The 15,196-nt window shown below is 37.1% G+C and overlaps 1 protein-coding gene across 7 annotated transcripts in view; it reads right to left on the bottom strand.

Annotated features, from left to right (window-relative positions):
• The window catches only part of HDAC9 (histone deacetylase 9), a 739,057-nt gene that overhangs the window by 534,884 nt on the left and 188,977 nt on the right, over positions 1-15,196 (bottom strand). For 6 of the 7 annotated variants that reach the window (XM_027573169.2, XM_027573170.2, XM_027573173.2 and 3 more), the window contains one exon: positions 7,683-7,745. In XM_027573169.2, the coding sequence (XP_027428970.2) occupies positions 7,683-7,745 (63 nt within the window). Of the gene's footprint in view, positions 1-7,682; positions 7,768-15,196 lie in introns of those variants that run through there. The other variant, XM_027573174.2, reaches the window with a different exon arrangement.

Genomic DNA, 15,196 nt, shown 5'->3' with positions numbered 1-15,196 from the left:
ATTTGTTTTGTGCAAGTGACTTAGTAGGGGTAGAATGGAACTAGTAGATACAAGGTATTTTCTCATTCCTTCATCTCCTGATTGTCAATCTCCCAAGATGAGAAAAGGGAAAACTGCCCATAGTAAGGACACCATGCATCCAAGCCAACCACTGGCACTTCATCTTCCTTTCAAGAATGGGACAGACCACAGCACTGCCACTCTGATTTGAAGCACATGCCAAAATATCTGTGAATTTCATCTACGGAAAGCTTATTTTTAAAGTCATTTTCATGGGCTTTTATTCCAATTAAATTGTTTTCAAAGTATTCCAATTCAGAAAAAAAATTGTTAAAATGCAGTTACTATTCCAGATTGTTAAAATTGTTCATTACTCTGAAAATGTAATAATTATAACAACATACTGGCAAAGAAATTGCATTTTGAATATTTTAAAAATAATCCTCCTTCAGTGTACTGAAAAGTTTATACATTAGATAAATTTCCCTTAATATTTTCTGTATCCTTCAAAGACAACATTAAAGGAATATTTTACTCAAATTTATAATAAATGCTTATAATACATTAGTCTACAGCATTGGTTTTCCTCTTCTAAAAAATGATTTACAACCCAACAGAGACCCAGTATTCTTCCATAACTACTCTTTTTTGTGTTCCTTCTAACAACAGATAGTACGAAGAAAGGCTTTCTACTCAATATTAGTAAAAAAAATTATCAGTGTTAAAATGATGAATATCTTCATGAAAATGAAGTAACACAATTCAACTGAAAGAAATTACATGGTCTACTTCTTTCATTTAATTATTTATATTTTAAGAAATACAAACTAAAGAAAATTACAAAGAAGGGCGCCTGGGTGGCTCAGTTGGTTGTGTCTGCCTTAGGCTTGGATGACGATTCCAGGCTCCTGGGATCCACCCCTGGATCAGGCTCCTGCTCAGCAGGGAGTCTGCTTCTCCCTCTCCCTCTGCCCCTCCCCCTCTCTCTCATGCTCGCTCTCTCACTCACTCTCTCTCAAGTAAGAAGAAAATTCCAACCAGCATATACACTGTAGCAAATACTGCTGGTGCCTAGCTAAGATGCATTCTTCTCCGCCTTTCTTCTTGCTAATAAAAACTAAAAGATTAGCTGTAGCATCCACCCTCCTAGGCTTAGTAAGACCCTAAGGAGCTATCATGGGAGTCCCATTCTTCTCTCTGTGACTGGCTAATACATGGGTCGATGATGCTATTCTGGCCAATAAATTATGAAGGACAATTTGCTGGAGAAATTTTGGGTAGAACTTCCTAAAGAAAATATACAAGGAAGCAAAGTATCTCTTCTATGTCTCCACACTTTGTCATGCATAAATAGACATGTCAACTCCTGCCTTCTGGAGGAAACAGGCCTATGATGACACTAACTCTAAGGCCAATAGAGGGGAGTGGTTTGAAGGATCTGTATACTGTTGCCATTATTGATCACCTGGTCTTGCCCACTACCTTGCTATTTTACTAAGTGATTAATTTCCTTGTTTGTCACTTTGAGTAGGATTTTCTGTTACTTGCAGCAGAAGACAACCTAATTTACCTACTACTTATAATTAAACATCATTAGGATTTTGGCACAATAGCTTTGTGTGGGCGTGTGTAAAAAACACTTCGTAGAAAATACGGGCATATTGTAAAAATTCATATAAGGTGAAAAAGCACGATGATGAAGACAATCCCCCCACCCCCCCCACCCCCCCCCCCCCCCCCCACCCCCGGCCACAGAACCACCACCACACAAATGAAACTTTCCCTGATTTCTTTCTATCTTGTACTAATTCTTCCGGGAGATGGATAAACAAAATATACCTTCATAAAAGTGAGATCATATCATTGATACTATTTTTCTTTAAAAAACATTAAATTTGAGTGATTTTAACAGAATTAAAAACTGCAACTGAAGGGACAATAAACATCCTAAATGCTTCCTTCCTATACAAGGTACCATTTCCAAAAAGATCTTCCTAGGGTTAAATAAGGAAATTATTTTTAAAAAAATCAGTGTTTGGAATCTTTTTTTTTTTTTAACCTCTGTGTTTCTATTTTAAGCAGCAGGGAGTCTGTCCCTGCTCAGAAAAATATCAGCACTTTCACACATCCCTCCATTTCACCTCTTTCTCCTTAATGCCTCATATTGGTTATGTTTATGAACATCGCCCTACTTTATAAAATTTGCTTTCTGTCCCATAAGCAGTTTCATATTTGTTTAAACAGATTCATTGTTTGCCCCATTAATCTTACTATGCTTTCTCTACTTCTCAATTTCATTTTTCCTTTTACATTCATCTCTTCATTGTGTGGGCTTCATTGTCAATCAGTTTAGTTCATGTTTGGGAATTTCTGACCAGCCTAACTATTTCCTCTATATTTTAATAACTCTTGCCTGGATGGACCATTGGATTACACTTCTTTTTGAACTTCCAAGATTTTTCTTCATTATCCTCTGTCATTAAATGTTGGAGATTCTTGATAAACCTTCTTGAATCCCATACATTCCCTTCCTCCCCACCTTCCCCCACCACAGATCTCTCCTTACCTGCTGAATTCCCTGAAGAATTATTATTTGAAAATCAATAGCCCAGTTAGGATATGACTCTGTGATGAGCATTTGCAGCAAATTGTCCTTACAGAGGAGAGGCTTTTCAATCTACAGACTTATTTTTTTCTTTTCCAATGAAATAATCTTTCATCTTTTCACAAAATTATCTTCTGTTTCATTGCTTTAGAAAATCAACTTCAGGGATATAAATAATCTCTTTGTTATGCTGCCTTTGTCTTTCTTATTAATTCACTTCTTTCCAATTGCTTGAATTCATTTTCCTTTTTCATTCCCTGTGATTGTCTTAAACCTTTCCCCTTTGTTGGTAAAGAGTTTCACTGGTGTCTGTTCTGCTTCCTGCTATTTCTAATGAATATTTTTGTTCTATAATTACCATGGTTTTTTCATTTTCAATTTGTTTCCCTAGATCTAAAATATCCTTTTTCATCTCATGTTATTGTTTTATCATCTCATCTTTGAGCTCTTGTCTTATGAAATTTATGTTCTTATTAAGGAGCTCTATTTGTGGGGAACAATTATTAGACAATTCTATGGATTCAGTAAATTGACGTTTTCTTGGTGGAAGATCTAAGATTAGCTGGAAAAGGGTATTTCGTTGAAAAGACCTATGGATCGTTTTCCCAGTTTGGAGTTTTGCTCTGATGCCTTCATTTCTCCAGAGAGGCAGGGTTTGTTCACCCATTTCACTAGTTTCTTTTCCAGAATCATTTCTACTGTTTCTCACTCAGAAGAAGCAACAACCACCACCACCACCACAAAAGCTGAGGATATCTACTCAGTTTGCTTCTCTTCAGATTTGAGAATGTCAGTGAGAATTTTCAGGAAGTTGCTATCTTGTCAGTAAAATTCTAAAGAGGCCTAGGATGCAGGCCCTGTTAGGGCTCTCTGTTTGGATCAAAAACCTTCAAGTCCCACTTTTTCCTTGACTATTAGTTTCTGAGATATGTTAGGTCATATCACAGTCTGTACACACTTAATGCTGAATATTGTACCTGTCACGTGTGTGTGTGTGTGTGTGTGTCCACGCGCACGCACACATGTGCAGGGTGAGTGTTCGCCAGTTTACACCATTCTGGAATCACTTCATTATCTATCAATGGTGAGAAATTATGTAGTTTTCAAACTTCTCATCTTCAAAAATCAAAATCCTCATTTTTAAATTCAGAATTTGGGTTTATTTTAGTCTTCTAAGGGGTTTTATTGAATTTTCTTGCTTAATGGATGGAACAGTTATTCCACTGGTGTCTCCCACAGAAATAGAAAATACTCATTCTTGTCCCCATCCTCAATGGGCCTATTGATAACTAGCTTTCTGATCACTACCTATCAGATATTCAAATTGATAACAGCCTTGTAAGTGAAGATAACTTAGGTTACAGAACAGCAAAACAGTAATTATGGGAAATACCAGAAGTGATTCTTGACATGACAGAAGCATTTCACAGAATTACATTTTCATAATTAGATTCTGCTTTCCAAGCAGACATAAATGGCTACTGAATCTAAAATATTCCTTTCCCCTCAACAATGCACATGGGTGTGGGGGGGAAGGATTCTGAAAGGTGAAGATATGTTTTCCATAAAAGAAATTCAGGATTTAGATTTAAATGCTTTTCTTTTATACCCTAAAGTAGGAATACATAGTAAAAATATGAGTTTTCCTTATTTTAAATGTATTTTACATTAATGCTGTACAAACTCTAGGAAATTCTTTTATAGTAATCGTTCCAATACTGTCTGGACAGCTCTGCTGCCCAACAAGTTAAGCAACATGCCTGGCAACAGGAGAACACCCCAAATTCTGCCAGCTACTCCTAAGTGACCTGAGTCAGCATTTGTACATGCTTCAGTGTCGGTCACAGTTATCACTTATATTGGCCCACACAAGCCACAAAAGTAGAGATTGACCTAGCAAAATGTGTCACTCATAAGAACTTCCAAGATTCAATATTATAGAGCTTTTTAACTAAACACATTAGCGGACCATGCTGTAGAAACCTAGTTCTACCTAGAATGTCTTGCTTAGCTAAGTCAATATTAGGGGAAAAAATGGAACCATATAAAATACTTGCAATTCAACAGTCTATAAAGATCTCTGAAGAAAATCATCTTTATTAATGCATAGTATCCAGTTTAACTAAAATAGCAAATGGGAACTTCAAAGCAATAGCTAACAATAAAGCAAAGCTTTTTAAAACAATAATCCAAGAAATCTGCTGTTGGGGTTTCACTGTTCAATTACATATTCTGCAAATTCTTGGCCTTTATTATGTAATGAGACATTTTACAAAACACACATGCACACACACACATACAAGCTACTCTGATTTACAGTCACAATTTGCACAAGGAAAGGATTAGTTCTTTCCTGGATTAGACCAGGAAAACCAAAAAAAGTAGCTGGCATATAAAATAACCAAATAAAACTTACTATCAAAACAAAACATCATTGTTCCATGTGACATACAATCAAATTCATCTATGTTCGGCAAGATAGAGCACAGTATTGAAGAGCCAGAAGCCCAGGTTCCCTCACTAAAAATAGTTATAATAGTGAGTCTGCACTTTAATAACATGTTGTTACATTTGAACCTCATAAGAATGCCAAGAGATAAACAGGAGGACGTCATTATTGTTCAGTTTACAGATGAGTAACCAGTTATACAACTGGCTCTTGCTAGAACACAGAGCTCTTGACTCCCAGAACAATGTTCTCTCCAACACTCTGCACTGCCACCAGATATCTCTTTCAGATCCAAAGACTCCATCCCTTCCTATGCGTATCAATCACATCCATGCCGCTGGTCCAAAAGGGAGTGGAATGAAATTTGTAGATATTTTAAGACAAACACACCCCAAATTTAGCAATTAACTTAAAGGAAAACCCTACTGAAATGGGTCACCAGGATCACCATCACTTCCACCTACTGGTACATCCATGATACTCAAAGTTTACTGCACCCTCGATTTGCTCAAAAGATTTTAAAAATTCCAGTCTCCAGGTTAGTTCCCATACCAGTTAAATCAGAAACTCGGGGGGTGTGACCGAGGCTTCAGTATTTTGTAAAATACTTTTGAGGACTCCAAGTTTGAGAGCCAATGCGTCAGAGGAATTACACAATAAAGACTGGGGGACTTAAATTTAAGGCTGTATCATATTAAACAAAATCAAATGTTACACAACATGGTAGTATGGATGCACATGATTTCAGGTTTCAAATTTTAAAAATAAACAGAACCTGGAGTTCCTGATTTATACCAGACAGGCTTGGGAGTTGATGTCAATCTACATCACTTCTCATTTAATAGTTGGTGCTTAAGGGATGTTTCCCTTCCTGCAGAACCGACAACGGCACTGACAGTCTCAAGCACTTCCCTGCTTGAAAATATTATTGCTTTAACATCAGGAAAATGGCAATCTCAACTGAAAAATGGAGTAAAGTTACATGTGATTATCAAAGACATTGAAAACGGTGAGGTTTGCAAACACCTGTAGCCTGTGGCAAGAGATTCAATGTCAGCAGCCAGTCCCTGCTTGAAAGGCACAGCTTTGTTTCTACCATGTGAAAGAAACATTTAACTTGTTACACAGAGGCGAGGACTGAAGGATAAAGTGTAGTACCGAAAAGATCCCTAACACAGTTATTTTTAGAAAGTCGATCCATATTTAAAAATTAAATGCTAAATTAAGTGACCAGTTCCATTTGAGACCCACCAGCTGACCCCTCCCCAACCTCTTGTCAACTTTATAGCCACAAAGATAATGGAAGATAATAAACCGTATTAAAATTCTTGTACGTTTGCTTCAGATAAGCGGACACTAATTAATATAATTCCTGTCACGTAAGTGTAAACATATCAAATTACACAAAATTATTCTCTTATTCTGAGTCCAAGAAAAAATCAGGACAAGAGAAGTATCTCAAAATCATCACAACTGACCAAGGTTTAAAGAAAACTTGCTTCAGACATAGATCCGTAATTGGGAAGGTGCTCAGCACTGAAACAGACATCGTGCCAACCTGTGGAATATTTCTTTCACATCCTAGCTCTACCAAGCAAATGCTGCTTTATGTTGCATTCTTTGCATAGATCTATGTGGTCATCTAGAATTACGATTAAGCCCACATAGGAACTCAGAAGATGTGAGGGAGAACTTTGAGCCAATTTAGACGGAAGCATTCCGAAGAGGACGGAAATATAAAGCCCCCAAGCTTTAGGAACTGGCTATAGGATTAAATATGAAGAGCAACAATTACAACTAAGTGATATTGCCCGGAGAGTCTGCTCTTTTCACAAATAGAAATTGATAACGCTGACAAGCTTGATCTCCTCAGCACATCGCCTTGAAGGCACAAGTACATACGCGCGCGGGGAAACTGAATCTGTTACTGTTATTCGGAACCTAGAATCTGTTACTGTTATTCTTTCAAGGGTTGCACCTGCATGTAACACCTTTATGTGTGTGCTATGCCGTCCATCTGCCTGACAATGCTAGACTCTCCAAATGGTTTTCAAGAAAATTAAAATAACCATCTGCTAATAATAATTTTATTCCATCCTAAATAGTTTCATTTTGGGCTGATGATGAGAAAAAAAAACACATTAAAACTACCTTTGCAACTCCTAGCAAACACATTTCAGAAGGTAGGTCTATAAATAGATGCGCTTCTGGATGCACACTGTAAATATAAAATCATCAGGCTAGTGCAGGCTGCAATTTAAACTGAAGCTCCAGTATGAACTTACCTGATTTTTAAAGTCCCATTAGAATAGCTTGCAATCAGTACAGATCTCCTTCTTCTAGTTGCATAGTAAGGCAAAGCACCCCCAGCTACATTTTACTTATCTCAGTCCCATCCTTCATCAGAAGCTTTGAGATTTCATTCAGAAGCTGTCGTCCCTAAACACTGAATATGCACAGAAACGGTAATGGAAGGGATCTAAGTTAAACCCTACAGACGCACCAAGAAAATAGCAACATCAACACCAAAAAGCAGCAAATCCTTGAGAGGTGCTTTTTCTTAGCTGCATTTCCCAAGTCAGCCTCCTTTCACACATAAAATGTCTCAGTTATGGAAGAGGATCTTACCTGAGCTGATCATACTGTGCATTCTCTGCTGAGCCAAGAGCTGCTCTCGTCCAGCCACCCCATCTGAGGAAAAACACGAGTCACTCTCGTAAATTGTCTGCAGCATATTCCAATCACTCTTACTTCAGCTACATGAAAGATTCATCGCTGCTCAGTGCACGGGCCCCAGGAGCTACCCTCCCTGGTCCTCCCTCCTCCCCGAGGAAAGGCAGCAGCCGACCAACTTCAACAAGGATTTCCTTTCTGTTAAGGTGGACATACACTTTTTAAAAAAGATCTGGACACTTTTCCTATGTTACCAACCTGTGTACAAGGCAGAAAGGACCGAGTGGATGCTATGGCTCTCTGGAGTTTAGGTTATCCCAGAACCTAAAAGCAGGTGGGAAACAGGAATGTGCTTCGGGGTTATTGCTTTGTCAGAATAAGTAGAAAAATATTAACTCTACCCACGAGAAAAAGAAACCAATTAAACCTGGCTTATAGTTCTTCAGGCTGCTAGAGTTTTGTTGCAAGAACCCTCAGTCCTGCAAGTGGCTTCAGCCGGTGCCCTTCTATCTGTTTGTGTGTGTCTCTTCCCCCTCTCTGGTCTCTCTCAGCTCAAGTTGGCTAAAGCTAGTGATAATCCATTTGCATATGAATCAACAACGGCATGGCCCACAGGCACAGAAATAGAACAATGGTCGGCCTGAGCCAAAAATAGGTCAAGCATGGCCGAGTGATTGGAGCTTGCATTAATGCATTTAAAAATACCCCAGCAAACCCAGCTGTCCAGCCTCTATCTTTCAAACCATAATTCTCTATTACAGGGCCTTAAAAGCAATTAACTCTTTCCTCCCTCCAAGCTTGCTTTACACACTGTATTTCCACACTGGAGATTCGCCTCCAAAGAAAGGAAGGCAAAAAAAAAAAAAATTAAGCATCATAATTCTAAGAGGGCAAATGCACATACATTTAATTTCATTTTATTTTTATAGTATGTGTTTTTTGGAAGAGAAAGGAGAGAAGTGCAGAGCTCTGTATTGGTTCTAAAATAATACTGGAAGCTTTTGCTCATAATGTGGTTTCTGCCTCACCCACGCACAGCAATCCTGGTGTTCTATTTTTGTTGCCTGTTTCTCTGGCTCCACTGCAGTTGGCTGTGGCACTAGAAGCTTTTCTGCCTTCTAGTTTCAAGACTGACAGGAGATTTAGTAGAGGTAGTTTCAGAAAATAAGCATGCCCCAGAATAAAATGTTTATGAAGAACTCGCTTGATTTTTTACTTGCTATTTATATAAGGCAATTGTCCATTTTACAAATACTAATATGATCTTAGTACCACCTCTCAATTTTATTGCAACCAGTTTCTAGTCTATCAAATTAAAAAGAAAACATAGCTCAGATCTGAAAATGTTCCCTCTATTTCAGCCTCTAAGCTAAATTCAACGTGGAAAAGAAAAAGGAAAAGAAAGTGTTGATGCTGTCTGTCTAATGGATAGATGCAGAACCACTGAATATATGCACCCTGGGATCAACCATTATAATATGGTCAGTCCCCAACTAGGAATATTCTGCATTCATCTCTACCTGAAACAGAGATCCAACTTTTCTATAAAAAAATAGCATTTATAACACTTGATAGGCTCCCAGACCAACACATATTGTGGAATTCACCTGTAGAGTAAATGAACTATACTATATACTACTAAACATTCTATAGTTTCTAGTGTACACTTATAACATCATTTCTCTATGAGAAATAAATTCTGCATTACAAACTGTGTTGTAGCATCTAACCACTCCCAAGGGCACACCCAAAAGTGTTAATCCACTAGTCCGGAGAACTCTTCTTGCTTTTCCAAACCAGATCAGCGGGGAAAATAATTCTTAACGCATTAGTAGCAACAGAGAAGGAAAGGGGAAAAGCAGAGTGTTTCAAGGTTCCCAGGACAATCAGATGAAGGAAGGATCTTGGTCAACCACAGAGTGACAGAGTGTGGGGCAGGGGAAAGAGAACAAGGAGACATAGAGTTTGGGTGGAAGGAAGGAAGAGTGCTAAGTCATTAGGCAGATAACCCACTGCTGAAGAAAGCCGCACTGAATTTTCCTTCTTTCGTAGATTAACTTCTACCTCCTACAAAATTATATTCGGACCAGTAAGTTACAAGTTCTTTTTTAAAAAAGAAGTTATTCCAAAGTGCATGTGACTTAAGACAAAACAAGAAAATCTTATGTTTCTATCAGTCAAAAAAATATTTAATTCCATTTATATTACAAATAAACTTTCACTCAGTTAAGAAATCAATACATAAAATTCAAGAGATGGAAATATTGTGGAGCTAGGAATTTACCTCAGGGATGATGGACCGAAGCATGGCATTTTAGACCTGGGAGGAAATTTAGAATTTGCTACAATGGTGTTCAAACTCTGTCCCTCAGGATGCCGTGGGACCTGGGAGTCAACTCACAGTCCTCTCCAGAAGAGGTTCTTCCCCAAACCAGAGCAACCTCCCTTTTATTTGTTCATACTGGAATATTTAAGAGTTCTTTTGAACAACAGCGTCTTATAGTAAGAAGAAAACAGATGAAACCCACTCATTTAGGAGGTGGTTTCTAATGCAGCGGGCTTCCCACCGCATTCTCAAGTCTGCCACCCTGTCCCTCCCTGAAATGATGCAAATAATTATCAGAGATATTCAGAGTAAATTTTAATATGACCTAGTGATGAAAAATGGAACCACCCAATGTTTCAGAGTGGTTTTGAACAGAACATGCAAAACTAGTGATGAACATGGAAGAGGAATAACAAAATCCCACTAACGACATAATGTACATCTTTTGTCATTTTAAATTTAAATTATACCCTCAGACCGCAACTGATAAAAACAGTCTCCCCAGCTTTTATAGTCATAAGAAACAAAACTCCAAAAGAGTGAGTTAGTAATTACCCTATTTCTCAGAAGTTCCAGGAAAAGGCATTCCACATAATAGTGTAATGTATCTTCTTCATGTTGACCAAATTATTCCACTTGAGCTTTATTTACATTTCATCCCTACATTTTTTCAGTGTTTTTTTTTCCCCATTAGCTGTCTTGTCTTTCACCTCTTAACAATGAATAGTTTCGAGTGAAAAGACATTGGACACTTATTATAAAATAGGTATTGCTTGATTCTCAGAGGAAAAATAAGCATAAAAGCACCACCAAGTATACTGATTACCATAGTTCCATTAACCAACAACTTAAATATTAAGACTGTTGTATAATTCCGCTCACATTATCTCAACAATGTCAGTAAAGAAATGTCACTAGGTTTCTTTTTGGGCATTTATAAAACCACTTTTACTAACTTGGAAAGAAAGATTTTAAGTTCTACAATATAAAAACCACAACAAGCTAACTCAAATGCCAGGCTAGAATAAATAAGCATTTAAAAAAATCTCAATATAGGGGCGCCTGGGTGGCTCAGTTGGTTAAAGCGTCTGCCTTCCGCTCAGGTCATGATCCCAGGGTCCTGAATCGAGCCCCATGTTGGGCTCCCTGCTCAGCGGGGAGCCTGCATCTCCCTCTCCCGCTCCCCCTGCTTGTGCTCTCTCCCTCTCTCTCTGTCAAATATATAAATAAAATCTTTAAAAAAATCTCAATAAATGGTAATCCAATTTAATAAAAATGTTGGAAACTGATCTAAAATCATTTTACATTCATTTACACTCATCCAATAATTTTTATCTACTGTAAAAAATGAAATCACCGTCTAAATGCTTCCCAGTGGTTTTAAACAGAATATGCAAAACTAGTGATAAACATATAACAGGGATACCAAAACATCATTCAAAAGTGATTATGATAATTCTCATTCTTTTTATGCAGGTATACAGGCAAAACAAAAAGATGTATAAAAAACTCTATATGGCATCAAAACCTTTCCAGAAATATCCTCAGACCCCAAGCTCACAATGACATTTTCTCAAATCAGTCTTAGGTGATGACTACAGACCCAATGGAAAGAAGCAAAGATGGCAGTGTAACCTGATTTATTCTAAAACAATAAGGTAACCTCTGCTCATCTGTAATCAGACACAGACTTTTCACGCAGTACCAAATCCTATGATTCTGGAATCTAGATGCACTAAGATTTAAAACTTGTTTGCCTGAAATATTAATTGTGCTTTATAAGAAAGCTACAAATTACTCACCAATACCTGGAACTCCTCACTCAATCCCTGACGCACTCACATTGCTTCTTCTCCCATCCTCACATTTCTCAAACTATTTTTACAGCAATAAAGTTGTACATACTTGCCCGCAGGCAGTAGACTTGGTTCCCACATGCTCCCAAGGACAGGGAATAGAGAGTACAGTGTACTAATTTTTATTTCTAATTCAAGTAGCTTATTTATCTGAATTTTCTATCTCTTGGAGGAACAGCGCCAATTCTAATTAGACAGTGGATATTCAATTTACAAGTGATTCCTCTCCACTGAAACAACCTAATCGGTAACCAAATGGTCTTCCGATAAGGAAATTTTGCCTGGACCCAAGAGCCAGTAAAGGGTTTGGGAAAATGCATCAGCAATGAAATTCCAGGGAGACTGTTTTATACGAAAACAAAGCAACATCAACAAAAACTCTAACAATCGTTGGCCTTGATTTGACTGATAATGATTTCTTTCCCAACTTTCCCCTTCAAATGGGATGTGTTGATCTGTGATTGATGCTATTTCTAGGGATTACAGAGCATCAGGGTCACCTGGGAACTTGTTAGAAATACAACTTATTGGGCTCTATCCCAGACCTACTAAATCATAATCTCTGGGAGGAATCTGTATTTTATAAACCCTCCAACTGATTCTGACACACAACAAAGTGTGAAAATCAGTAGATAAGATCAACCTTTCCAAAGCAATGACTGGATGGCTAAAAATATAAATGGGTAAAGTATCTTTTGTGGGCCCAATTTTAAACTAGCCAATATTATTAGAGAACAATTTTTCAAAATGAAAATCATTAAACTAGCTAAAAGACTGAAGAAGACCATGAATTTTCAAGGTAATAAAAAGGAGGATCATCCTGAAAAGGATCTCTTCGCTAGCAGATGAGACCAGCATTGTACACTTAGGATGATAGGGATGTGTGCACTGCTCTTTTCCACTAAGCTATGCTGTTCTAGGTTCTGTTTTTCTAAATATTTGCCAGTTGCACATCAGTCCCTCTATATGCAGAGCTCAGAGCAGCCGTTCCAGGAGGAGAAAGTATGACAGGAGGAGAAAGTATGACGATACAATATTCTACATGTAATATTACACTGTAATTCATTTTACCATAGTATCTTATTAAAATCTCAATAATTAACTTCAAATCAATAATAAATCACAACTTAAAAAAGCTATGTGCATGTCTGAAAAAAATATCTTTTGTTGAAATCAAGTGAAATGTAATTGTACTTTCATTTTTTGTATTTATTTTTCTTGCCTTGTGGACAGAATAACCAGTGAAAAAGGTCAGACATCAGACTGTAGCAGAAATGATCTCACATGGATTCCTTAATGTAATCATCATCATGTAGTACAATTTGAGCAAAGTATTCAATATCTTTTTTTGTAGTATTTTAAAGATATTAGCACAAAGAAATTAATATAAAAATGCATTTGTAGGTACTATACTTTATAGTACTGGGTCTAGTACCTGCAGTGATGGCAGAGTTTCTAGAAAAGTCTGGTTACCAATTGCATTGGCTCATGTACACATGTTCTATTTTTAATTGGTAAATTCCATTGATTATACCATTCTGACTCAAAGTTCTGAAAGAAACATAGCTTCAGACTCAACCTTCTCTCCAGCAAAAGTCACTTGAGAAACTTACAACACAGTATTTTTTTACACTTTGTATCATGGTACGCTAAAACTATTTCACATAGTAAAACTATTCATATTAGTGTCTGTAACAATATGCCTGAATGGAAATAACAGTAAGCATCAACCAGAATCTGGCTTTTGCTTTAAATGGCAGGTAATGATTCACACTGGTAATCAAACATCATTTCTTTTTAACAGCATCGACTTTGAAATACAAACCAACCTTGACCAACCCATCCTATGTTTATTAAACTATGTATGTAGAAGATATTTATGAAACCAGAGACTTAACTGAAATCTTAGTTGCAAGACAAAACATTAATTTTGGCGACAGGGCTGAGAAGATCAAAATTCTGGAAGAATTCCAGTTAAGTAAAATTAGCATTCCGATCTTCACTATTTGGTATGCTTCAAAAATTTCATTTTATATTAGTCTACAAAGTAGGGGTCCTTCTTATGTAGCCATACCTTAATATTTATTGTCTAATAAATAAATGGGATTCTGATCACCAAAAATCAGTAGTGATATGTAACACCTGGATGAATACTATATTTGAGAGCTATTGTAAGACTGATTTCCACATGCTAATATAAGTATAGCAGATATCAAAAAAATCAACCCAGAAATGTCATTTCTTGCCACAAAGGTCAAGCTGATATCTACCATAAGAAACCACTACCTATCACCAATTTAAATCAAGAGAATGCCAGAATGCTTGCCACTGAAAATAGCAACCTTTTTTATATTGCAATTATATTCTGACTTCATAAACAATCTAATTGGATGCCAACTACCATATTTAAGAAATAGCAAGTGCCCAACACTTATTTTTTGACTGATCAAAAATATTTATAGAAATGGTGAAAACTAAAGTACAAACATTTGAAATTAGCCATATAACTAAGTTTATCAGACATCCCATGGGTAAGGAATCCTTCCTATATCGGGACTGTTTCATGTAACAGATTTTCTTTTAATCAATATTTGTCTGATAGTTATTTTTCTAACCCTTTATTTTTATCCTTTGCATCCTTTAAGTATGGCTTTTACAGATGGCGTATATCTCTTTTTTTTTTCCTTTCATCCCATAGAAAAGTCTCATATTTGGTAATTTCATGGACAGAAATAGTGGCCCTTGGTAATTCATCATCTTCACAAGAGAAAAAAATAGTTAAGTCTATTTAATCTTTCAAACTTTTGCCCATACATTACTTCCTTGGCAATGCCTTCCCTGATCTATGCAGTCATGAATGAAATGACCTAACTCTATCCTTACTTCTATCACAAAGGAGTCATTGGATATTTCAACAATTGGGTTACGTATCTGTTCCCCATGGTAGGCATCAGGAACAGAACTGTCATTCATCTACGTGCCTTCTGTACACTGCCTAGCAAACAGTAAGCACTCTATACAATATGGGAATCTATATAAATACACATAATTTGTTTGATTTTTCTACCCTTCCATTCATCCTTACTTTCACAGGTAAGTGTCAGGCAAACAATTTCTATCATCTTCTGCATCAGCCATTCCCATCACACCAGCCACTCTCCCCCAAATCTATCTCCAGACTTCGTTTTCCTGTCTCAAGAGAGGTTACCGCACACAACCAATACCGACATCACCCTGGTCAGGTAAATACGATGATTACACCACACACAATACTTTTCAGGACAGTA

This window comes from Zalophus californianus, chromosome 12 (genome assembly GCF_009762305.2).
Source record: "Zalophus californianus isolate mZalCal1 chromosome 12, mZalCal1.pri.v2, whole genome shotgun sequence".
Taxonomy (NCBI): domain Eukaryota; kingdom Metazoa; phylum Chordata; class Mammalia; order Carnivora; family Otariidae; genus Zalophus; species Zalophus californianus.
The sequence above is the reverse complement of the archived record's forward strand: the minus strand, read 5'-3'. Positions and strand labels throughout refer to the sequence as shown.